We start from the raw sequence: 26,559 nt of genomic DNA, 5'->3' as shown, positions 1-26,559 counted from the left end.
GAAGATCTAGATTAGTATTGCATTATGGACACTATATCGCATTACACTTGTATTACGAACACTTTGGGGTTGATTTACTAAAACTGGAACGTGCATGATTTGATTTAGCTCTATATAGAAACCAATCAGCTTCCAGTCAAAGCTTAATTGAACAAGCTGAAGTTAGAAGCTGATTGGCTACCATGCACAGCTGTACTAGATTTAGCATTATCCAGTTTTAGTAAATCAACCCCTTTATTGTGTTAGGGCCCTTTCACACGTACGGACTGTATGTCCGCATTTTCATCCGTCCGTTGCAGAAGAAAACGGGACATACATGGGTCCCTATGTGATTACGGGTGTTAGCGGATGACCATCCACTGACACCCGTAATTGTCCGCCTCCGCAATGATCCGCATTTGCGGACTGAAGAAAGTCCTATTTTTCTCCCGTCTGCCGGATCGGAAGAACACGGACATACGGTCCGTGTTCATCCGATCCCCCATAGGGGAGAGCGGAGGAAAGACAGGGCGGTCCCTGCACAGTGTGCGGGGACCGCCCTGTCAGCTGCCAGCTCAGCTGGGATTTTACGGAGGATCCCCGCTGAGCTTTTGCGGACACACGGAGGCGGATCATTACTGATCCGCCCGTGTGAAAGGGCCCTGAGACTATGGACACAGTATAGTGTAATATTTAGCTTGAAAACGGTTGGATGATACCCAGCACTACAGTACGATCATGTTGCAGCTGCACACCTGACCTCAAAATGGAGAGCTAAAATGGAGTTTAGAACATTTAGTAAGTACTTGATTAAAGGTGTGTGTTTTCAGCCTGTCTAGATGTTTTCTTGTTTCCCATTTCAACTTAGATTATTCTAGGTTTCTGAGTTTGAATGCAGCCTGTCCTGACTTTGTTCCCATCTATCAGTGTTGCCAACCTACCAGATTGAAATTTACTGACACAACACCCAAAACTTACTGGCGCAGCCAAGTATTTACTGGCATTTCCAAAAGTTAGAAAATTACAGTTGAAAGTACAAATTTCAGTAGTTAGGCTACACATAATTACAATATGCAATTATCAATGTGATTTAAGATAGATATTAAGGCAAAAAAACATATTTCTTATTTTATTTTCAAATAGTAAGTAAGTGGCTCAGGGACAGGACTCAGGGGCAGAAAATTAGAATGGGCAGCACACACATGAAATTGACCCACAGCAGGGTGCAGACGCACAGATCACCGAAACGTCCCCTCCTGAGTAACAGTGACAGTCTCTTTCCATGCCAGATTGTCTCTTTAGTCCCCTCCAGTCCAAACAGCACACACAGTCCCTCTCCCGGCTTGCCTTGCTCCCATCCTGCAGATCCACACACAAAGCTCTGGCCACTTCGCTCAGCTCCCTTGCACCATAACCTCATATGACACGTTCAGGCACCAATTCCGCCAGACTCGTCCCCTCCCGCTGGTACTGCCCAAATACACTGTAGCAGGTCTGGATGGTCTCGACTGGTCTCGACTGTCACCGGACCCGAGCTGTGCATCCGCAAGTCCAAGCCAAGCATCACAGCCATATTTTTTTACTGGCAACCTTTACCTCCTACTGGCATTTACTGGCAGGAGAAAAGTTACAGTTTTTTACTGGCTGACAGCAAAAATACTGACAGTTGGCAACACTTCCATCCATGCATCTCTGCCCTGGCTCTACATTCAGTCTGTCTTGGCTCTGTTCCTGCCCTGTTATTTGGTATTGCATCTTGGTTCTGCCTTTATGGTCAACTTTTACTCTTCATTAATACAGAGAATTCACTGCATCCTGTGACTTTAAAGTGTATGTTACCCCAACATGTCATATTCCTGATATATGTCTGTGTTACCACATATTTGTATTAAAGAGTATCCTGCTCTCTTTGCATTGTTTCCTTTGTGTGAAATATCTGGTGATCCTGCCAGTTCCCAGTCCCCCTCCTATTTAAAAATGACTACACAAGGCATTGTAGGCAAATAGACTCTGCACCTTGCAGAGTGCAGTTGCAATCTGCAAATGCAGTTGGTCCAGAGCTTTGTAAATGAGCAGAAGCTCTGCTGACTTCCATCATTCAATCATGTGCAAGCAAAATGTATGTATTTTTTCCTGCACGTAATTGGGTATGCTTTGCAAAGTGAAGCTTTGCCTCATTTACTAAGCTCTGGAGCAACCGCGCTTGCGAAGGGCAACTACAAAGTGCCCAGTCTATTTGCCTTTAGTAAATCAACCTCAGTCTGCCTGTCCGCTAATGGACAAAATGTGTGTTGACATACACCTCAAGCACAGGCAATCACTGGGAAGATTAGTGTGCTGCTGTTTCTCTGCCTTCTGTGGACACCACCCCCCCTCCCCTCTCCCCTTTAGTCTCCACCACACCTCTCCTAGCCTCTTATGCAGCTGTTTAGAATGCAGGTATTTAGAATGTTTTTTTTTAATATAAATACACAAATGTTTTGCCTTGCATTTCTATTTTAAACTGGATACGTTGTTTTACAAGGTGAAGGTTCACATATACGTTAGCCTTCCACTTGCAGTCAAAGAAAAAAACATTGTATTTCTAAATTAAAATTCTGGGCACACAGTACACATTTCTGGGTGAACAAAAATTGAATGCCGTAGACTGAGTATATAGATGGCTAAAATTTATTTTTTTGTCCAGAGATAAAATTGTTCAGCATTAGAAATTCTGATATGAGAGAAATGCTAGCTGATCCTAAGCTCACATTAAGCAAATATATATTAACCTTTAGAAATTACACAGACCACTGAAGCACAAATTAAAGCAACTGAGCAAATTGCTTATCTTATGCCAGATCTCCTATTCTTTAAATAACAGTGTATAGAGAAGAAACATTGTAAAAAGACCTTTACGCACAATTTCCTTCTTACAATAGAGTGTGTGAATTTCCCTTTATTTTAACTTGCATCATTGTAAATGGTTAATTGACTTAATATGGATCAGATCTTAAAACCTGCAAATTGGTTCTCATTTCAAGTAATTTGATTGTTTTCCCATATACTCTTATGCCGCGTACACACAATCATTTTTCGGCATGAAAAAAACGTTGTTTTTCAAAAATGTCATTTAAAATGATCTTGTGTGGCCTTCACATAATTTTTCAGGTTCTGAAAAACGACAGTTTTTTTTTCCGAACATGCTGCATTTTTTAACGTAGTTTTAAACTATGTTGTTTTTCGGGTTGTAAAAAATGATCATGTGTGGGCTAAAACCGCGTAAAAAAACTGATGAGAAACCTGAATGCCTCGTACACACGAACGGTAATCTCGGCAAGAAGCAGTTTTCTTGCAGAGAAAACCGGTCGTGTGTACGAGGCTTAAGAGTAAATCAGAAAAAAATGTTTTTGTATAGAAGTATATAAGCTATTACTAGCACCATAGGATCTAACCACTATTGGGTTTCAAACCCAATCAATAAAAAAATTCAGCCCCATCTCTGGAACTTTATTACACCACATAGTCAGCAACATATCAAAGGAGCAACAAAACAGGCACATTTTAAGCAATTTGTGCAAAGTTATAGACCACAGAATGTGAACATTTTCCTGTTTGTACAATCCTGACAAACATTTCTGTACTTTTATATAACATCTTGCTTGAGGTGATTGTAGCTTTATTGGTGCACTTGTGACAGAAACAATTGAGTACTGTTCGCAATATTTGTATTTGCGACAACAGGGCAAGCTTTTGTCCCCTTCTTCAAGGTCCCAGCAATACTAATTCACAATTTTTTTATTTAGAATGTTAAAAAAAGACAACCTCTGAGGGAAAGGAAAAGTGCCTTAGGGCCAGATTCACATACATTTGCGGCTGTGTAACGTAACGCGTTTACGATACACCGCCGCAAGTTTCCAGTTTTAGTGCCCGATCCACAAAGCACTTACCTGGAAACTTGCGGCGGTATATCATAAATACGTCCGGCGCAAGGCGGGCCAATTCAAATGGGCGTGTGCCATTTAAATTAGGCGCGCTCCCACGCCGGACCTACTGCACATGCTCCGTTTCGCAATTCCCGTCGTGCTTTGCGCGCAGTGACGTCATTTTTTCAAACGGCGACGCGCGTAGCGTAATTCCGTATTCCCGGACGGCTTACGCAAACGACGTTCATTTTTAAATTTCGACGCGGGAACGATGGCCATACTTTAGACAGCAATACGTTTGCTGACTAAAGTTAGGGCACCCAAAACGACGACTAACTTTGCGACGGGAAACTAGACTAGCGGCGACGTAGCGAACACGAAAATCCATTGTGGATCGCCGTAACTCCTAATTTGCATACCCGACACTGGTTTACGACGCAAACTCCCCCCAGCGGCGGCTGCGGTACTGCATCCTAAGATCCGACAGTGTAAAACATTTACACCTGTCGTATCTTATGGATATCTATGCGTAACTGATTCTATGAATCAGTCGCATAGATAGAAACAGAGATACGACGTATCTCCTTTGTGAATCTGGGCCAGAGTTCTTAAAAGAAATTTCAAAACTATACAGGAAAGGATACCTTTTGAACCTCCTCTGTGATTGTCATCCCCCCTCCCCAGTCTACAACTCTCTATCTGTCTTATCTCACGAACTCGGCTAAGCTCTAACGAGCAGGGCCCTCTGATCCCTCCTGTATTGAATTGTATTGTAACTGTACCGTCTGCCCCATGTTGTAAAGCGATATGCGAACTGTTGGCGCTATATAAATCCTGTATATTAATAATAATAATAATAATAATAATAATAATAATAATAGTTTTATTTGTTGTGTACATTTGTTTGTGTGCGTTTTTTTCTTTTGTTTTTTTTTTCCTTTCCCTTAAAGACTGTGGCCCAGATTCAGGTACATTTGCGCGATATTTGCGGGGGAGCAGGGCAACGATTTTGCCCTGCGCCCCGCAAATATTTTGCGCTGCCCTCGATTCACGGAGCAGTAGCTCCGTGAACTGCGAGGGTGTGCCGGCAAATTTGCCCGGCGTAAGCGCGCACAAGTTAAATGATCCCGCCGGGGGGAATCATTTAAATTAGGCGCGCTCCCGCGCCGAGCGTACAGCGCATGCTCCGTCGGGAAACTTTCCCGACGTGCATTGCGGCAAATGACGTCGCAAGGACGTCATTTGCTTCAAAGTGAACGTGAATGGCGTCCAGCACCATTCACGAAGCACTTACGCAAACGCCGTGAAATTCAAATTTCACGGCGCGGGAAGGCCGGCTATACTTTAGCATTGGCTGCCCCTGCTATTAGAAAGGGCAGCCTTGCGCTAAAGTTGCCGTACGGAAACTCCGTACCTGGCTTGCGCGGGGCCCGCGCAAGTTTGTGAATCAGTTGGTAGTATGCAATTTGCATACTACACGCTGATCACAATGGGAGCGCCCCCTAGCGGCAAGCACAAGAATGCAGCCTAAAATCTGCGAGGCATAAGTGCCTTATGCCGCGCAGATTTTAGGCTGCAGTCGGTGTAACGAGGTTCCTGAATCAGGAGCACTCGTTACACCGGAGCAAGTAAGAAATTGCGCCGTGTAACTTATGGTTACACGGGCGCAATTGCTTCTTGAATCTGGGCCTGTCTTTTTTAACCTTCTGCTAAAACTTTTGTGAATTAGTACGGCTGGGACCTCGAAGAAGAGGATATACCCCAAAAGCTTGTCCTGAAAAGTTGTATGTTAGTGCAAATAAAAAATCATGGACATTACTCAATTGTTTCTGAATTTTTATATCTTGGTCCATATGTTGCAAACTAATGTTAAAATATGCTTACATTCCAGCTTCCAGTTTGTATGGGATTTCCATTAAGAGGTGACAAGGGGCTCCCCACTGAATTATTTCAGGATAATAACATGTCTTTTTACATTTATGAAGACCTGTATTTATTATCACAAATCTTTTGCACTTCAGAGAACTCAATGTTAATAGCAAGCTTTGCTGCAGAGTTCTGTGAAATATTATAGATCTGAATTAACTTAGATTTAAAAGTTGTACACATTGAAAAGAAGTCACTTCCAAGACAACTTTTCTATTTTTAAGTGGGTATAGAGATGGCTCTTACTATCTTTTATAAATAGTATTTAATCTCCTAATATTTGCACCATGTAGGAATATGAAACATTTATAAATGTTATGGAAGGAGCAACATAGACCAGTTGATAAGCAGTGCTACATGGACAAGTACAAGTTCTAGAGTAGCAGTACTGCTCTATGCTCTATATTGACCTCATGAAATGAAATGTGATACTCTTTCCTTAAAGCTTTCTAGTGCTTTCTAGAGCACCAGGGGAGTGAGATATACAGTAAGCTCCTTTACAGCATCACAGTTCAAGATGCATTACATGCAGGAATCTTGTTGGGTCCCTGCTAATGCACAAGGGAAACTATCATCTCCTTCTTTCTGGCCAGTTATCAGCTTCCCTCCCTAATATGTCAGGTAGGATGAAAAAAAAAGAATCAGGAAAAAAAAATCACAGGACATGATATAGCTGGCACTGAAAAAAATCAGCAGCATGTGACCAGTGTGAATGAGTTAATGAGCTCTGGCATTTAGAACCATCTGTAAGAAAAATGTGAGGACTGTAACTAAACAGAAGGGTCCAAATATGCCAAATAAGCTTGCAGTGGACACTGTTAAACTGAGATTCTGCCAAGAGTCAATGTTGGTGACATGGAAAGTGCAACAGTGGTTTGCTTGGATTTGACTATGTACTGTATAAGGCCCCGTACACACGACCAGTTTCCTCGGCAGAATTCAGCTTCCGACCGAGTTTCTCGCTGAATTCTGCCGAGGAAACTGGCCGTGTGTACACTTTCGGCCGAGGAAGCCGACGAGGAGCTCGGCGAGGAAATAGAGAACATGTTCTCTATTTCCTCGTTGTTCTATGGGAGCTCTCGTCCCGCCGAGCTCCTCGGCGGCTTCAGTGCTGAACTGGCCGAGGAACTCGATGTGTTTGGCACGTCGAGTTCCTCGGCCGTGTGTACGAGGCCTCATACTACAAATAAGCTCACCAACAGAAAAATGTGTACCGCAGCAAAATTACTTAAAGCGGAGTACCACCCTAAAGTGGAACTTCCGCTCATCTGATCCCCCCCAGTACCACAGTTGCCACCTTTCGGGGGGAGGGAGGACAGGATACTCTTTGACCAGTATCCTTTTCCACTTCCGGGAGTCAGGGCCACGGCCTGTGATGTCACCGCAGGGCTCCCTCCTCCTCCCATGGCTGTCGACCCAATAGGAGAGAGGAGCGGTGCCTCGCACATGCGCACTTTCCTTAAAGAAGTACTGCCACAAGTATAAAAATGTTTGTTAAATCCCCCACTGGAATTTAAATGTGTGCTATGGCTCTTCTACCCCAATTCTATGTATAACAAACAACACTGGACGAAGGTGAAACCAATTCTAAATTACAGCTCAGAGGTGGGGGAGCCTGATGGACAATGCACACATAGCCAGCACAGTCCCCTTTCTCCTCCTCTGTAAGCTGACAACTCTCTTTTTAATTATGTTGTTTTATCTGTGCTTCCTTTCCTCCCATGCACATAAAACACTAGCTTGACTGAGCCCAGACACCATTCTGCTATTTCCGAGAGGCCTTAATGTTTTATATACAAGTAAGGTAGCAGGGGAGGTACGGACAGGACGGACTGCAGAATATAGAGGGGGTGGGGCTTCAGTTCTGGATTTAACGCCCCCATAGGAACACTCATAATTTTGTCTTAAGCTTGGGTAGAAGATACAGCCAGCCTTGACAGTAATAAAAATGTAATTCTATTTCCTAACCACTGCTTTAGAATATAATGCCGTGTACACACGATCGGTCAATCCGATGAGAACGGTCTGATGGACCGTTTTCATCAGACCAAACCGATCGTGTGTAGGCCCCATCGGTTATTTATCCATCGGTTAAAAAACTTGTTTTAAAATTAACCGATGGATACCTAACTGATAGAATAAAAACAATCGTTTGTAGGCACGTCCATCAGTTAAAAATCCACGCATGCTCAGAATCAAGTCGACGCATTCTTGGAAGCATTGAATTTTTTTCAGCACGTCGTTGTTTTTTACGTCACCGCGTTCTGACGCGATCGTTTTTTTAACCGATGGTGTGTAGGCACGACTGATCATCAGTCAGCTTCATCGGTTAACTGATGGAAAAATCCATCAGACCGTTCTCATCGGATTGACCGATCGTGTGTACAGGGCATAACTATTTAGGAATACCCCTCCTTTTCTCACCATCAAAAACGCTATCTGCCTTACAGGCCTCAGGTTTTTCTGAGCTGAGCAAAGTTTTATTTGAATTGCAAACAAAGCTCTTGTGCTGAACCATCCATATGTGGTGCACGGCACATAGAAACAAATGAAAATCAAAAGATAGATTTAGAATTACTGTTGCGTACCCTAGGTTGTCTGGCAGAAGTTATGAATAACATATTACTTTGGGGAAATTGAATTTTTGGGTAACACTGGGTAGTACCACAAAATAAATAGGCTGGAGCAATTCCCCAATAGTTCAGTCTCCTATTAAACAGGACATGTCTTTATAATAAAACATAGAAATAAAAAGAAAAATACTTGAAGATAACTATACATGTTAGCAATAGAGTAATATTTTGATCATGCTAACTGCAAACTCTCCATTGGCTTCATATTATTAGCAATGTATTAATATTAGTTGTGTCATCGCTGCAGTGTAACTTTACACAAATACCATTTTGGATTAAAAAAATGGGTTGTTATGGACTGTTACTGTATATCTGACTAAATGGTACTGTTGGAGGCACAGGTTGTTTAAAATGAGAGGTTTGTGGGGAGAGGGCAAGACATTTGTATAAGCAAATGTAAGGTCGAACATAATAACCATGATTTACCTATATCTAGGAAAATATATATTTTTATCAAATTTAAAAAAAAAAAACTGTTTGTAGTGCTTTAAGCTGTTTAATGTATTGATTGTAGCATTGACCATTTTGCCATTTTGGCTTACAGATGTTATTTAAATATACTTTATATCTAGTTGCACTCTAGGGTCAGTTTAGATTGAAGCAAATTACAAAAAAAAAACTACAGACATGGCTTTGCAATGTACGGGAAAACCAAATAATGCTTTCTTTTTTTTTTCGAAATGCAAGAAACGTTTTACAACAAAAGAAATATCTAACAATAAACACTGCTAAATAATATTTGTTAGTATTGTACTTTAGTTGGTGAAACTCAGGATAGTTGTCTTAAATTGGACGTAAACTACCCATAGATTTAACAGTTTAAAAAAACAGTTAAGTTTCCGGCACATGCCGGGAATGTAACTGTCACATTGGATGTGCTCTCAACCAAACTATCAAACCATCCAATGGCTGGTATCATAACTGACAAAGACAAATCTCCTGCGCTCCGGTATTTTTTTGGTGCTATGGGGTGGTGTAATCCAATTAAAAATTATCTTCCAGAGTCTTGCAGCCCTCCTCAGAATCGTGGGAATTCATGAAGCTAAGAAAAAAGAGAGAAGAACGGAGGGTGCACTGACCTAGTGTGATACCGCTTAAATGAATTTTATTAAAATATTAAAATCAATCATAATACTCACAATTGGAGTTTAAAATCAGGCCTTAAAAGACAGTGCAGCAAAAATCCAGCAACACCAGCAGAACACAATAATCACTTGAATCTGCAATCGATGTTGGGGCTGAGATTTTAAGATGAACATAATGATAAATTGCATTACTTACCACAACAGTTTCTTACTCTTCATTGATAATATGTTGTGTGTTTAGGTAGGTAAATGTTTACCTCATGGGAGGGGGGGGGGGTTCCCTGGTCAGAGTAGGAAGTGTTAATTACGCTTTTAATTTCAATGTATTATTTCAAAAAGTGACAGTTTCAAGACAAGCCTTGTTTCATCAACAAAAGTTTAAAGAGATGATAAACTAACTGACTCAGGAGAAGCGTGAGCACAGTTTTCTGCCTGTTTTGATTTGACAATTGATTGGCTGTTTGAATAAAATGTAAGTAACTACAAATGCACACAACATGTAATGGCATAAATGTTGTATGACTAAAACAATGTATTTATCTTTGCAGATGTGATGCAGGATATAGTGGTTCAAAATGTGAAAAAAAGGACTTTAATGTGTTATACGTGGTCCCAGGCCCCGTACGCTTCCAGTATGTCTTAATAGCAGCAGTGATTGGAACCATTCAGATCGCCATTATCTGTGTTGTAATCCTTTGCATTACAAGGTTTGTACTTGTTTTTGTCTAAAAAAAAAAAATAATTATTTGCTGGCAATTCTTTTAACCATATAAAATGTGTACTAAACCATGAGGGATTTTTATGACAAATGGAATTTAAAAAGTAAAAAATATATAATACAAGTAGAAATCTATGTTTTGTATATTTGCATAACAGACCAAGAAGACCTGTTATATAAAAATACAGTCAACTAGGTTCAATTTCCAATTTGCATTTCCTAGAGGTATGCAAATTAAAAATTACCAGGCAGAGTGGGCATCTGGGGACAAAATGAAGACTTTTTTGCTAAACGCCTTCTTTAGGTTTGTGTATGCAAATGATGAACAGAATGGTTCTGGTGTACATTATGATGATTATAATGACAATCCTCAAATTATATGGCCCAATAAGAACCAGAAGAAATAAATATTTCTAACGATCCTGGACCAGATGAATTATACCACCAAATCATCTTTGTATATAATGTTTAGCGTCCTTATAAATACTTGTACTTCATCAGTTGACTGGCATAATCATAATTTACAGGACCTGTAAGTTTGACTTCTGTTGTTCGAAATTTATCAGATTCACAGCTGTTAAGATTGCAACTACAATAATATTTTATAAGGATAATAACATTGCCAGTATTACCTAGTGATATACCTATAGATAGCACAGTTATATACACCTCCACACCTCCATGTACAGTATATAACCTGGCAAAAAGGCTCAGACACTTGGGTGAAAGCAGGAACACAACAGAAATACAGTGGTATACAATACAGTAAAAGGATCTAAATGTAGCACACACAAAATCTATTTATATAGGAAATTATAAAGCATTTTATAACATTATTAAGTACAAATCAGTGAGATAGACAAGATATATATATATATATATATATATATATATATATATATATATATATATATATATATAATGTTCTGGGAGGTTAGCTCAAGAACAATGCATGAAAAGGAGCAAGTCTGTGGTAACAAAGACTATTTTAAAGTATCCAATCCTCAAATGATTAATCTAATTTGATTAGATTAGTGATGGGCTGCTCACCAGTCAGGACCAGTCAGTATTAATCAATGGAAGCAAGATCTATATTAATTATGATACCTGGAAGTAAAATTTGTCTTTTGATCACCAAAGAGCACACCAAATGTTCTAAATATATCCCGGCATATATATATATATATATATATATATATATATATATATATATATATATATATATATATATATATATATATATATATATATATATATATATATATATATATATATATGCCGGGATATATTTAGAACATTTGGTGTGCTCTTTGGTGATCAAAAGACAAATTTTACTTCCAGGTATCATAATTAATATAGATCTTGCTTCCATTGATTAATACTGACTGGTCCTGACTGGTGAGCAGCCCATCACTAATCTAATCAAATTAGATTAATCATTTGAGGATTGGATACTTTAAAATAGTCTTTGTTACCACAGACTTGCTCCTTTTCATGCATTGTTCTTGAGCTAACCTCCCAGAACATTGGAGTCAAAAATAATAGGTTATTAAAGATGAAATCTTTTAGTATATCTTAGATCCCTTCTATAGTCATTTTACATTTCTAAAAATGGTCCTAAAATCCACATAAATAGAGATATTTAACAAAAAACAACTGTTTTTTCTTTACACACTTGGGTGGTAAAGATTGTTGTATAGGGTTATGCTATAGAGATGAATATAAATGTAGAAGTGTTGGGTGTATTGACTCAAAGATAAAAAGGATACAAATTACTAGTCTGTGAATTCCCATAGCTCATGTTAAACTGTAGTGCCCACACCCCAAAATAAAATAAAACTTTAAAAATTAAAATTGCATACAGAGGGCACACACTAATAAAGTCTCTTAAGAGGTTTAAAATGTAACCCAGATAGTAGCTGACCAACCCTATAGTTATGAAAAGTGCAGTAAAATACCGCTATTCAGTTCTCCTCTGAGTGCCTGTTTATGAAGCTCTGTAGATGGGTTCTCATGAGATGAGGAGCGATCTACAAACGGCTGGAAACTCCTGAGAACGGCTTCTCTCACTGTAATCTCGCGTGATGTAGCGGGATTACAGTATGAGGAAGTGAAAAATACAAAAGTTGAACACGAATCAGCACACATTATACACCACATAATAATAAAATAATAAAGTTACATTCCCACCAAACAATATACATTAACCTAATTATTAAAAAACATTTGGCCAGATTCACATATGAAATACGCCGGCGTATCTACTGATACACCGGCGTATTTTAAAATTTCCCGCGTCGTATCTTTAGTTTGAATCCTCAAACCAAGATACGACGGCATTTGGGTAAGATCCGACAGGCGTATGGCTTTGTACGCCTTTGGATCTTAGGATGCAATACTTCGGCACCCGCTGGGTGGAGTTTGCGTCGTTGGGTATGCTAATTAGCTGTTCACGGCGATCCACGAAGGTACGCGCGGTCGTCGCACTCTCTTATGTCGTCGCTAGTCGGCTTTTCCCGGTGTAAAGTTACGGATGCTATTTCAATGGCTTATATTTAGACTAGCCATGTTAAAGTATGGGCGTCGTTCCCGCGTCGAATTTCAATTTTTTTTTTCCGTGTAAGTCGTCCGTGAATAGGAAAGGACGTAACGCACGTTGCCATTCATTTCGCACAAAGCACGGCGGGAAATTTCAAAACGGAGCATGCGCAGTACGTTCGGCGCGGGAACGCGCCTAATTTAAATGATACGCGCCCCATTTGAATTAGGCGGGCTTGCGCCGGACGGATTTACGTTACGCCGCTGCAAGTTTACAGGCAAGTGCTTTGTGAATCAAGCACTTGCCCGTAAAACTTGCGGCGGTGTAATGTAAATGTGATACGTTACGCCGCCGCGGATTTACGCCATTCTACCTGAATCTGGCCCATTGTTTTTATCAATATTTAAAGCTCATACATGTGCCTATTTAAATGTGAATGGTGTATAGTAAATTAATGGAATCCCACATATGTAATGCAGCTATACACCATTTATATAAATGAAAAATACATTTATAATTAAATATTTTTTTTTAATAAAGTATACAAATATAAACCTGTATAACTGTAATAGAACAGTCCATGGGTTCTGCACGTAGAATAATATATATATAGAGAGATAGATATATATTATCTATCTATCTATCTATCTATCTATCTATCTATCTATCTATCTATCTATCTATCTATCTATTTATCTATCTATATATATATATATATATATATATATATATATATATATAGATAGATAGATAGATAGATAGATAGATAGATAGATAGATATAGATATCTATCTGTATATACTTATATAGATATATAGTTTTATATATATATATATATATATATATATATATATATATATATATATATATAAACACACACATATATATGCTATATATATATATATATATATCTATATAGATATATACATATATCTATATATATGTGTATATATTTTTTAATATATATATATATATATATATATATATATATATATATATATATATATATATATATATATATATATATATATTTATATACATATACATACACTATAAATTCCTAACCTGCTCATTTTGGGGTAATAGTGGGGAAAATGTGTTCTGATGGTATGGCTGCTCATGTGTGAAGGATGAAAGTCAAAAGACTTCCTTCTTCCTCCACAATACTCATCCAGCTTCCTGCTTCTCTCTCTGATTCTCCACCTCTGAGATGGTGAATCAGAAAGTGAGAATTCTGTCACAGATCGCCAGTGAGGTGCTGAGATCACACCTTCATAAACTGGCCGTTTCTGTGACAGTCAGTTACAGATTCTCACTGTGCTGAGGTAATCAGTGGAGAACATGATTACCTCAGCTTCATAAACTGTGTATGACCTGAGACCAGCGGTGAGAGTCAGGATCGCCGCTGATCTAACTTTAATAAAAGGACACCTATTATAGGTCACAGGCATCACAGGGATCCACTTGGCATTCAGGGTTACATTGTTGTTATGTTTATGGAATATGTATCGAGTGGTGACTGGTCAGCTATGATCTAAGATGCATGTTTCAATTTCTTAAAAGACTACATTTATGTGTGCCCTCTGTATACAGTTCCACTGGGGACACGTATAAGGCGACATTTGTCTGCTTCAGATAGATCTCCTTTCACTAAATCTTGTTTCTACAGAATTGAAAAAAAAAGATATCCGTTTGTATCCAAAGGGGTGCAGATTGCAGAAAAATACTGGGGTTTTAAAGGGGCTGTAAAGGTAAAAAAATGTTTTCCTAAATAGCTTCCTTTACCTTAGTGCAGTCCTCCTTCACTTTCCTCATCCTTCGATTTTGCTTTTAAATGTCCTTATTTCTTCTGAGAAATCCTCACTTCCTGTTCTTCTGTCTGTAACTACACACCGTAATGCAAGGCTTTCTCCCCGGTGTGGAGTGTTGTGCTCGCCCCCTCCCCTGGAATACAGGAGAGTTAGGACGCTCTCTACGTTGCAGATGGTATAAGGAGCTGTGTGTTAGTGGGCGTCCTGACTCTCCTGTAGTTCAAGGGAGGGGGCGAGCATGACACTCCACACCAGGGAGAAAGCCTTGCATTACTGTGTGTAGTTACAGACAGAAGAACAGGAAGTGAGGATTTCTCAGAAGAAATAAGCACATTTAAAAGCAAAATCGAAGGATGAGGTAAGTGAAGGAGGACTGCACTAAGGTAAAGGAAGCTATTTAGGATTTTTTTTTTTTTTACCTTTATAACCCCTTTAACCTTTATTTACTCTATCCAAATCGAGAAAAAAAATGTTTTGGCTTCAGATACTGTATACTTTAACAAAATCTAATTTGTATGAGTAGAAATCTGAGATGGGTGGCTATGGATTTATGAATTTGGTTCTGATGTCTGAAATTAACTAAAACCTGTTGATTTGGAAAATATCATATTTACATGCATAGAAAACTTGCTTAGAGAAAGTATCTGGAGTTGTGATCAATGATATTATACTCAGAATGAGCTAAGCTTGTAAGCTAACTTGTTTAACAGATTGTTAATCTCAATATTAAAAACTACTTTTTCTTTGTTAATGGCACAAAGCTGTGTAGTGTAATGCAGTCCATGTGAGATGAATTCAAATTACAAGTGGACGTAGGTAGAGAGTAGAGACACATGGGATGAATGATTAAACACAGAAAACAAAAACTCCTGAGCACAAGTGGATTGTCCAATGATCAATGTTCCATAGAGAAAATACCAAAACCGGTAACAAAGGCCTTGCTGTCCTTCATGGACGGGGAATATCCTAGTAGCAGAAAGAAGAGAAGAAAAAAGGAGCACCAGCCTAGTGTGTTACCGTAGACGATTTAATGAATAAAAAAGTGATAAAAAACTACTCACAAAGGAAGCAGCATAATAGGCTTGTCGACAACACTTTGGTAGAAGTCCCTCGAACCACACTCCAAATAGGGGGAATAGAGGTGTGTCACTGCTGGCTGACACGTTTCGAGGCTACAAAGACCTCTTCATCAGAGCCCAGCAGTACAGACCCTTCCACGGGCTCCCCTTATATACATATGAGCACTCATACACAAATTGCAAACCGCAGAGGACCTCCCAGGGGTCATCACCGGCTCCTCCCACCCAAGTGGGTGGTCCCAAATGCCTCACACTAGTCGGATTGACAGTGGTAGAAATACACAAAGGATAGTAATACTAACAATAATAATAACCAGATTTAGGAATGTATAGTGAGGTATCCAGCTTGGCGTAGCTCTATTAGCGCGCCAGGAGCTGGTGTTGTGGGCCACTAGTGATGATGCGGAGCACCGGCGTGCGTACACGTGGAGCGCAGATGGATCTGTTTGCGCTCCATCTACTTCCCACTATGGAGTCTCAGCACCGCCGTGTCGTACTGCGCCACGACGGATGTCGCTACAGAGGACAGCTGCACATCCAGAAGAATAGGAAGCTCCTTGGATGATCCTGGAGGAGCAGGGGGTTAGAGCTGTACTTCAGACCAGGCTGACAATAAGCAGTATTAAGTTCAATTTTTAATCAATTTTTAACTAATTTGGCTTTTTACTAAATTGGTTTTTGATTTTTGCACCTCTTTCCCTATATCCATATGTATATATATCTATTTATTAGAGATACCCGACCAGCGGCCATAGCTGTAGGGCATATCGCTGTTGGAGACATTGGCACCTACAGCGATACCACACTATACATTCCTAAATCTGGTTATTATTGTTATTATTATTATTATTATTACTATCCTTTGTGTATTTCTACCACTGTCAATCCGACTAGTGTGAGGCATCTGGGACCACCCACTTGGGTGGGGGGAGCCGGTGATGACCCATGGGAGGTCCCCTGCGGTTTGCAATTTGTGTATGAGTGCTCATATGTATATAAGGGGAGCCCGTGGAAGGGTCTGCACTGCTGGGCTCTGATGAAGAGGTCTTTGTAGCCTCGAAACGCGTCAGCCGGCAGTGACACACCTCTATTCCCCCTATTTGGAGTGTGGTTCGAGGGACATCTACCAAAGTGTTGTCGACAAGTCTATTATGCTGCTTCCTTTGTGAGTAGTTTTTTATCACTTTTTTATTCATTAAATCGTCTACGGTAACACACTAGGCTGGTGCGCCTTTTTTCTTCTCTTCTTTTTGATGAATGATTAAAGTGTTACTAAACCCAGGACTCTGCATTCACTATATCTGGTCTCCCACAGTACACAGAACATGGAAATGCAATTATTATAGTAAATATAAACAGCTAAATAACTTTTATCATCAGCAGTATATAGCAGTTTTGTGACTCCTATCAGTGTCCAGTCGAGCACTGTTTAAAGCTTGTAGCAGGAGTTTTCATTCTCCTCTGACTGTCCTATGAGGCTGCATGACTCCTGACCCTCTCTCTGGACAGTGCTGTTTGGCCCTGTGGCGATCACATGCACCCTCCCATAAAAGAAAAAAAAAACTCTCTAGCAATACACATCAAAATAAGCATGTGTGAGTGGCCCTAAGAAGATGAATTGGGGACTGTGAAAGAAGAGAAGGATCAGAGAAGACAGGATCCAACAGTATTTTTACACAATGTGCAGGATTAACCCTTTAGGCTCCATGTGAGTATAACAAGCATGCTTTACTGCATATACAGACTGATTTTACTGTTGTGGGTTTAGTAACACTTTAAGCAGCTATATGGACAATTATGTTTTTTGTGTGCATTAAAGTTGGGTTACTTCACACACACACACACTGCTGTAATAAATCCTTCTGCTTGGGGTTGCATGCATACCACCAAGTTACCTCTGCCTTAGTAAGCACTTCGTTGCACTCTGTCACTACCAAGAGAGCTCTTGCTCAAACCTGTGTTTCTGATAGCTCAAGTTGCATGAGAAACCACAGTTCTACTAGTTCATTCAACAAGGGTTAACCAAGCCTCAGGGTCCAGGAATGTGGCATTATAAGCCCACTTGCTCCTAAAAATGCACTTATTCTTCCTACACAGAACTGGCACACCAATCCCTATAGGCAATTGACTTGTGTTTTTCCTGACAAAACAAGTGCAAGCCTCCTTTGATCAAATTCTATTAGAGTGATTCTCCTACTGCCTAGTTCTACTCAGAATGAATTCCCTTGATGTATGACACTCTATTGTTACATAAGCAAGCAAAGAGCACCTGTGAGTCATTGCCAGGAGGGAATACATTGGGCAAATTGCTGAAGAATACGCAGATCTTGTTTGTTGTAGAGTTTGTGACTTCATGCAATTCCAGTCTGTAGCTTCCAAAGCCTGCAAAAAATGGTGACATAATTTTAACCCAATGCAAAATATTTGCCCTATCTTGAATATGTAGTTCAATTTTGAGCACTACTTCAAGAAAACAATGCACTGTTACTGGGGGGAGTGAAAATGGGTAATTAAATTAGGGTAAAATAGAAAAAAACTTTTTTTTATGATGCTACTAGTACAAATGTCTGATTATAGAAGCATCACACTGTATAAGAAAAATGTAAATGTCTTCACCATGTGTGGTCCTTTAAGACTACTGGGTTATACCCCTACCTACAGGATGTTGGACACTGGCCAAGCAAAGGTGTATGGACAACCCAGTATAATCCCTTCCACTTCCAGCATGCCTCGTTTTTTTTGCTAGACTTCCAGCCCTTGCACGGTCATTGCAGCACAATTGAGCAACTTTTAGATCAGCACTTATCTCTGCTCCTTGGGGACCATTCCCAGACTCTACCAGAAGGAAGATGCAATGTTGCTTTGGGCCCTGGTTCCTGTATTAAAGCTTTCACCTTGACATGCAGTGTGTCTTGTTAGCCACAGAGTGCAAGATAGGTCTTGTGTTGTGGCACTTGGTGACCTTAACCCTGAAAACCCCTTGGGGTCATGCCCACTGGAGGAGTGAAAACTGTCTGGATTATACTGACATTTTGTGGAACCTACTGTCAAACACCCAAAATACCACCAGTGATTATATTGCATTGTCCCTACGCTACAGGACACCCCCCCCCCCATGTGTTCATGGTTTTCCTTAGTGGGTTAACTAACGTAGCTACAACACTTTACACATGTGTTGCAGACACTGCATTGTGTACTGCAACAAATAATTTACAGTGGCACCTTGAATTTCGAGCATAATCCATTCCAGGAGAATGCATGTAATCCAATACATATCAAAGCAAGTTTCCCCATAGAAGTCAATGGAAACAAAGATAATTTGTTCCGCATTTTTCTTCTATTGCATGCAATACCGCATGTGGCCAGAGGTGGGGGTGCCAGAGAGCCTCTGAAATACTCGGAGACAGCTCGGCTGAACTCGGAAACCCTCGGAAAGGCTCGGGAACACTTGGGCAAACAGATCCGAACCGCTCTGAGTGTCACCACTCTAAGTGTCACTGGCGCTCCCACACCTTTGGCCAAATGTGGTACTGCACACACCATTGTCTTGAATCCTGCTCGTATTGCAAGACAACACTCGCAAACCGAGTCAGGATTTTTTTTTAAAAGTTGATTGTCTTTCAAAATTCTCATTACTCGTTAACCAAGGTTCCTGTACTCTGAAACACTTATTACTGGCCCCATGACACTTATAAAATGTGTTGTGTGTCTCTACATGGCTGCAATGCACATTGGCAGTATCCCCACCCCTAGCATGAGCTGCATTGTTTGGGTGTATGCTTATTACCCTCTGAATGAGCTACAAAATACTCTTTGCAATGTATGTCAGGTACTCCTCAATTGGGCATTGCTTCCCTCCAGTTCAATGGGAGGGTCATGTATTTTTTGTATTTCCCCCACTTGTATACTATTGTACAGCAGGCTATGAGAACTCAAACTGGGATGCTTAAACTGCCATTAATCCCTCCTGCTTTTCAGTGGGTTAGTGAATAAAACTTACGTTGCTGATGTCTCGTTTACATGCTAATGGTACAAGTAGCCTATATTGATCTAATCATGGATAACCCTTTACAGGTAATGTCTCACTTACATTCTACTGATACCAGTGACATATGGTGACCTAGTCACCACTGCTCTGCAGTGAGTCAGTGAGTAATTATTTGATGGTAATATCTCACTTATTTATACAAGCGGCCTTTTATGATCTAATCACAGATTGCTATTATCCTTCCTGATCTGAAGTGGGTCAGGGAGTATCCCTTTGTTTGTCATGTCTTGTTTACAGGCTATTTGTACTTATGTTCTTAGTGTTTTTGTCTCAAGTAACCGTTATCCCCTCCTGCTCTTCAGTTGGGTTGTGAGCATCCCCTGAGGGTGGGGTTTTACGTGTGTATGCTGCTGGTGTAGTGGTTCATGAGTGTGATCTTGCAGCATCCCTTAGCTAAATTTGAGTTGGCAGGCGGGTTGTAGTTTTTCTGAGGGTTTGGATTTTGTTATCTTGGATCACTGTCCCTACTGCAGCTCACATGTTCCTTTTTGTTTCCCAAGGATTTTTTTTTTTCTTGTAACTATGTCAGAGTTCTGTGAATCATGGCTGAATCATATTGTGGGAATTGCAGGCAGACTTTTTTGCCTTATCTTGTTCAAGATGTTTTCGCCTTCTCCCGTAGAAGCTCCAGGCTCTTAATTTTCCACATTTGCAGCCGGACCAACCCTATATTTTTGCATGAGGGTCTTGGGTCTAATGCTCTGCTCTTTCAAGTCAGTCTCATATAGAAATTTTTATGCCAGACTTCTGAGCAATGTGGCAAAAGGGGGTGCGGTCTAGGGACTCTGCTATTCACATATCCAGCTGAACCAGGCTTGCCCTGGTGTGTTGAATCATAAGTTTGTCACTGCACTCAGAAAATTCCTTACTCCCAGTGCTTTGGTATGACATCACAATTGACACCATCCTATCGAGCTTGGGTAGCTTGGGTGGAGTCCTAGGTATGCTCTCAGTATGAGGGACTTTGTTCTGGAACTCAGGGTGATTGTTATCCCTTAACTGTTGGACCTCTTGTCTGCATGGTTCATGATTCAGTTGAACTATACAAAGGTGGTTGCTTCCTTCGGCCATCATTAAGAAATCACAAATTGCAGGGAGCTGCATCTGCTTCTGGCCTGAGCAGAAATTCTCACCCCTGACCACTATGCAAATACCAGACATTTAGAGTTGACAAACAGATATCCTCCATCATCATTGTATGGACTCCATAGGATGGTCTTCATCCCAAGGTGTTCAAGGCCTCTGTTGCAGTTGAGGGATGCCAGACATGGACCTTTGGGTTTTCAGGCTACTCTGTGGTTTCTTCTCTGATACTCCTTTCTCTCTTGGTCTGCAAGATTGGACAAAGGCTATCCCAGTGCTTCTCTTTGCACCAAATGGGCCAAAGAGGATGTGGTGCTCAGACCTCATCAGGCTCCTTCTGGGTTTTCCAGGGGCTCTCCCAGATTGTCTGGATCCTCTTTAATCATGGACTGGTTTATTACCCTGCTTCCTGGTCACTTGACTAATGATGCTGAGGCCCTGATTCAGTTTTTCCTACCCTCTAAAGGCTGGGTAACAGATTTCACATAAGGTCTATTGTTGCATGTGGAAAGAACATCTATCCCAGTGTGTACTTAGGGTTAGCATTTGGCATTGAGGATCACCAAGGGTCAATTTTTGGCCTTGGTGGGTTTTTTTCAGAGACCGCTTGCCTCACTCTTTTTTGTTTTTTCTACATTTAGGGTGCTGTTCACATGGTTGTTCCTGAATTTTTCCCAGTGACTCTGTAGATTTTAAACCTGGTTCTTTCAATTCTGCTAGACTGCCCTTGGAACTAATAAAGAGGTTGTAACCCTAAAAAAAGCAAGCGGCAAGTTAGCTTGGCTGCGCGAACCACCGTAGGTGTACGTTGGTTCGTGTACGAGGTTATGTGGGAGTGCCGATTGCCCAGCAGGGGAGCCGATCAGTGAGTGCGGCGGACTTAATGTCTGCCGGCCGCCCGCAATCATTACCCGCAGAGACATTACATGGATCTGATGAAGTAAACAAGGCAATTCTCTGTTCTGACAGGGGATGACACAGGATCCTGTTTTCCTGCTACGCAGGAAGATGGATCTGTGCGTTGTCCCAGGCAGCCCATCCCCACACAGCTAGAAACATACTGGGGGAACACTTTTAACCCCTTGATCGCCCCTGATGTTAATTCCTTCCCTGCCAGTGTCATTAGTACAATGTCAGTAAATATTTTTTAGTACTGATCACTGTAATAATGTCACTGGTTCCCAAAAAAGTGTCAAATATGTCAGCTAGGTGTCCGATCTGTTCTGCAATGGTATGTATACAGGAGGTATTTCCGGGTTACTATAAGATATTTCTAATAGTAAATCAACTGCTACAAAACATTGGAAAAGGTAAAACCATACCATATGTTAAAAAGTGTATATAAAAAGTAGTGCTGAGCTGTTGAGGATAATTCAAAATTCAAAGCATAAAGGTGCAATGTGCAAGGCTCCGGGATATAAAAAAAACAATAATAAACAATATTGTTCCAAATTCTTAGTGTACTAGCAGTACTAAAAAGATATATTGCACAAATAAATAAAGTGCAGATGTGCAGACAACTGGTGATCCCAAATTGATATCAAGCAATCCAGAAAGCCTTAATATACTGACTGAATTAGTAAGGTGGCTTGCCCTGCAAGCAAGTGCTGTAGCAATGATAAAGTGCAAATGTGCAAAACAAAATAGTGCCAAGCAAAAATAATCCTTATCATACAGATACTGAAGCAATGGAAAAGTGAAAAAACATGCAAAACATAAGTGACAATCAAAAGTACTAAATTAAACTTATTGCTTTCTGAAACGTATTGCATGATGTTTTTGAAGCAAAATGGGGAACATGCAGGATGGTGTTTATATTAAAGTCCAAAATAGCAAAATAAAGTGTTATGTGCTGAATTTCAGTGCTGAGTGACGGTTTCTTCTATGACTTCCACACTGTGGATGATCCTCTAATAATAGTGAATGGGTGGCCCCTTACCTCACTGCTGTGTGGTTACAGCATGTATATAAACCCAATCCAAATCTGGCCTGGTGCTGCCTGGATGGTTCCTTAGAGCGTGGGAATATGTTGCCTGGATGTATGGAGCAACTCGCCTATTCACGGGGTATAGGGTCTCTAAATGGAGTGCATATATTAGCAGGGAGAAGGTAAAGGAATCCCAATATAGTGTAGTAATTTTTGAATAAAATCTGCGTTTATTGAATAAAAATATTGGTACTCACATTTAAAATAACATTAAGGTGCATATCAAGTACGAGCACCAAGCTCGTCCGCATCATCTCCGGTGCTTGTAGTGTCCCTACGCGTATCGTCATTGACCACGTGACTTCATCAGGGATTTTTTTTATCCTCTGATGAAGTCACGTGGTCAATGACGATACCAGCTCAGCACTAATTTTAATATACACTGTCTGCTGCAATGTTGCAGTCCTGCTAAATATCACTGATCATCCCCATTTAACAAAAAAATGGCATAAATCTTTCCCCTATTTTGTAGACGTTATAACTTTTGCCCAAAACAATTAATATAGGCTTATTGTTTGTTTTTGTTTTTACCAAAAATATGTAGTGAATACATATTGGAATAAATTCATGAAGAAATTCGATTTTTTTTTTAATTTTGTATGTAAGTATGTTTAACAGCAGAAAGTAAAAAATCTTTTTTTTTTTCAAAATTGTCGGTCTTTTTTAGTTTATAGCGGAAAAGAAAAACGCAGAGGTGATCAAATACCATAAAAAGAAAGCTCTATTTGTGGAGAAAAAAGGACATCAATTTTATTTGGATACAGTGTCGCACGGCCACGCAATTGTCAGATAAACTAACGCAGTGCCGTACTGAAGAAAATGGCCCAGGAAGGGGGGAAATCCTTTCTGGGGCTAAAGTGGTTCAACAGCACTGTGTTTGGGCTGTCTAATCTGTCTCTTTCTAAGCTATAGAAAACCTGCCTGTCCCATGTAAACTGACCATGGTAATCATGGCTGCTGATCCATGATACCATGGTAAGTTTATGTGCCTCCATCATCCCACGGCTCTGCTCTCGACTCCTCTCCCCCTCAGAGCAATCGGCACACATAGTCAAGCACATCCGACGTGTGTAACAGGAACTCTGTACAGTTAGTCAGCCTGAGCACAGTGGGGGGAGCGGGCGCTTCTCGAGTCTGCTCTCACCCAGATAGATTAGTCAGTCAGGCAGGCAGGTTCCATCAGCCCCCTGCTGCAACACCTTCACCTACAATCTCCCACTGCTACAGCAACCAGGACCGCAACTCTCTTCCTCCCCCCGGGCCTCCCCTCTGTACTCCGCAGACATCTCCTCCGGGGAGCCTAAGCAAGGTAAGCCACTGTTTCTCAGGGCTATCCACCATCCCGGATATCCATCGCCCCGGACTCCGCTGGCGGCCGTCCTTGTAAGGACGAGCCGCGGCAGCGGCCTAACCCCCTGCAGAAAAACAGACACCCAGACACCCCTAATTGAGGCATTACCCGCCATCTCCCCGCCTCACTCTTTCTATCCCCCAACCGCCCGCAATCTCTACCTGGGCCCCCGCTTCCCCCGCCACCTCCTGGAAAGATTCGCGGCGGCCGCCTCTAGGAAAGACCACGGCTTCACTCGCGGCCTAGTGGCACGCCGCATCGATTCCCAGCAATTCCTCCCTAAACGGCTTGGGAAAACTCCCCCCGGTACCCAAGGAGGAGCCCCATCCTCTCAGTTACCTAACATCCATAGTATCCCGCTAGTGGCTTGTGGCGCCCGCATCCACAGCCAGGAAAGTCTGCGGCTTTAGCTGCGGCCTAGTCTGGTTTCCTACGTTTATCCAGCCAAATATCTCCCCTCCACAAAACAATAAAAAAAATCTTGGTACACCTCTGTGATTGGGGTGCCCCCACCTCTCACCCCGACCCAATCCTTACCCAATAACTACCAGTTGGGTACCCCTGCCCCTTTTCCCTCCAAGGCCACCACCTCCATTCGGTTCAGTATTTGATCCAGGGCCACGTCCAATCGCCCCTAGGGGGCCCCTAGGGGGTCAGGAAGGAATTTTTTCCCCTGCCACGGCACATTGGCATAGCACTGAACGGGGTTTTTCGCCTTCCTCTGGATCAACCAGGGAGGTAGGATTTGGTGAATCGTTCGTCCCATCATATACTGAATCCCCCCCCCTTATTGGCATCTGCCCACCAGTACATCAGCAACTATGACTAAACTGAGTTACTCGGCAGCAACCATTTGGGGACTAAAGCTATTTGCATCAATATTACCAGACGCCAACAAAAAAGTCTTAAGGAGTGAACGACTGTTTAGAATCAATCGACGATCGACAGTCAAACACTACACCTGCTTATCTAAACCAAAGCGCATATCATGCGCTCTGATCAATACAAGATCGGGAGTAAGACACTGAGTAGAAATTCATGATCTCATCCTACAATGCGATTTAGACTGCCTCTTTATTACAGAAAGCTGGCTCACAGCTGACTGTAACACCATTTTGTGTGAACTGGTGCCAGAGAACTATCGCATAATAACCGAAAACAGAGTGGGGCAAAGAGGAGGAGGCCTGGCAGTGATCCACAAGAATCACCTCTCGATCACTAAACCAGTCCTTCAAAATACTCTTCCTTTCATGGAAACCCTCTCCCTACAGCTTCAAACAAACCCCCAGGAGACTGTCCATATTCTACTCTGCTATAGGCCACCGGGTCCAAAATCGCAGCTTCTCACATCGTTGACAGAATTCGTTTCCACTTATACACTAAACAGCAAACATTTTTTGCTGCTTGGGGATCTCAACCTTTGGGCCAACTCCTCACAGGATCCCGTGGCCATTGCTTGCATTGACCACTTGGAAGGACTAGGCCTGCAGCAGCTAGTATGTGGGCCCACACATGCTTCTGGTCACACGCTCGATCTTATCTTCAGACAAGATATAGAAGTAAAAATTCTGGAAAATGAGCCGCTACCATGGACAGACCATCACGTAATCAAATTCCTGATTACCAAAAATGCCCCTTTGACAAAAACACCAAAACCAGTGACAACACACTGGACCAGATCTCAGAAGAAGCTCCATTCGGAACTCTTTAAAACAACATTAGGGAACAAACTAAAAAAAATCCACTCACATCAATCAGCCACTGAAACCCTGGATGCCATTAACATAGCTTTACTACAGTCAGACGACTTAGTAGCACCCAAACGCAAAACCTGCATCCGGAAAAACAACTCCAGCTGGTTTAACGACCAGCTGGCGTTGTTTAAGCAAGAACGCAGAAGAGCGGAAGCAGCTTGGAAAAGAAGCACCACAGACGAAAACCATGCCATTTACATAGAAATAACAAAAAAATACCACAAAGAAATTTTCAAGGCCAAAAAAAAACATTTTTCCAAGATCATCACCAATGCCCTAAACCGTCCCCGCGAACTTTTCAAGCTTGTCACCCAGACTATGAATCCAGTCTGTCTAGAAGCTCCCAATTCAGATACTCAAAAATTTTGCAATGAATTATCAGATCATTTCGTTAACAAAATCGAAAGGATCCGTGAAAGCATTCATCAAAACAGCACCCCCCCCCAATTTCCCCCTAAGTCCCCCGCCCAATTCCCACCGGAATCAGCCACAATCAACAATGTTTACACTAAAACCCATCTCCATCGAGGACACAAAAAATATCATCAGTGCCCTGCGAAATAGCACAGCGCCAAATGATATTATCCCCACCAAACTGCTTAAGGAATGTGCCGATATTCTTGCACCACCTATCAAACAGCTGATTAACCAGTCATTCAGT

General features: G+C 41.2%; 1 protein-coding gene across 2 annotated transcripts in view; it reads left to right on the top strand.

The window, feature by feature from the left end:
- The window catches only part of TMEFF2 (transmembrane protein with EGF like and two follistatin like domains 2), a 909,969-nt gene that overhangs the window by 815,999 nt on the left and 67,411 nt on the right, over positions 1 to 26,559 (top strand). For both annotated transcript variants that reach the window (XM_040357082.1, XM_040357081.1), the window contains exon 9: positions 10,077 to 10,235. In XM_040357082.1, the coding sequence (XP_040213016.1) occupies positions 10,077 to 10,235 (159 nt within the window). The remainder of the gene's footprint in view (positions 1 to 10,076; positions 10,236 to 26,559) is intronic.

Source organism: Rana temporaria, chromosome 6 (genome assembly GCF_905171775.1).
Source record: "Rana temporaria chromosome 6, aRanTem1.1, whole genome shotgun sequence".
Classification (NCBI taxonomy): domain Eukaryota; kingdom Metazoa; phylum Chordata; class Amphibia; order Anura; family Ranidae; genus Rana; species Rana temporaria.
The sequence above is the reverse complement of the archived record's forward strand: the minus strand, read 5'-3'. Positions and strand labels throughout refer to the sequence as shown.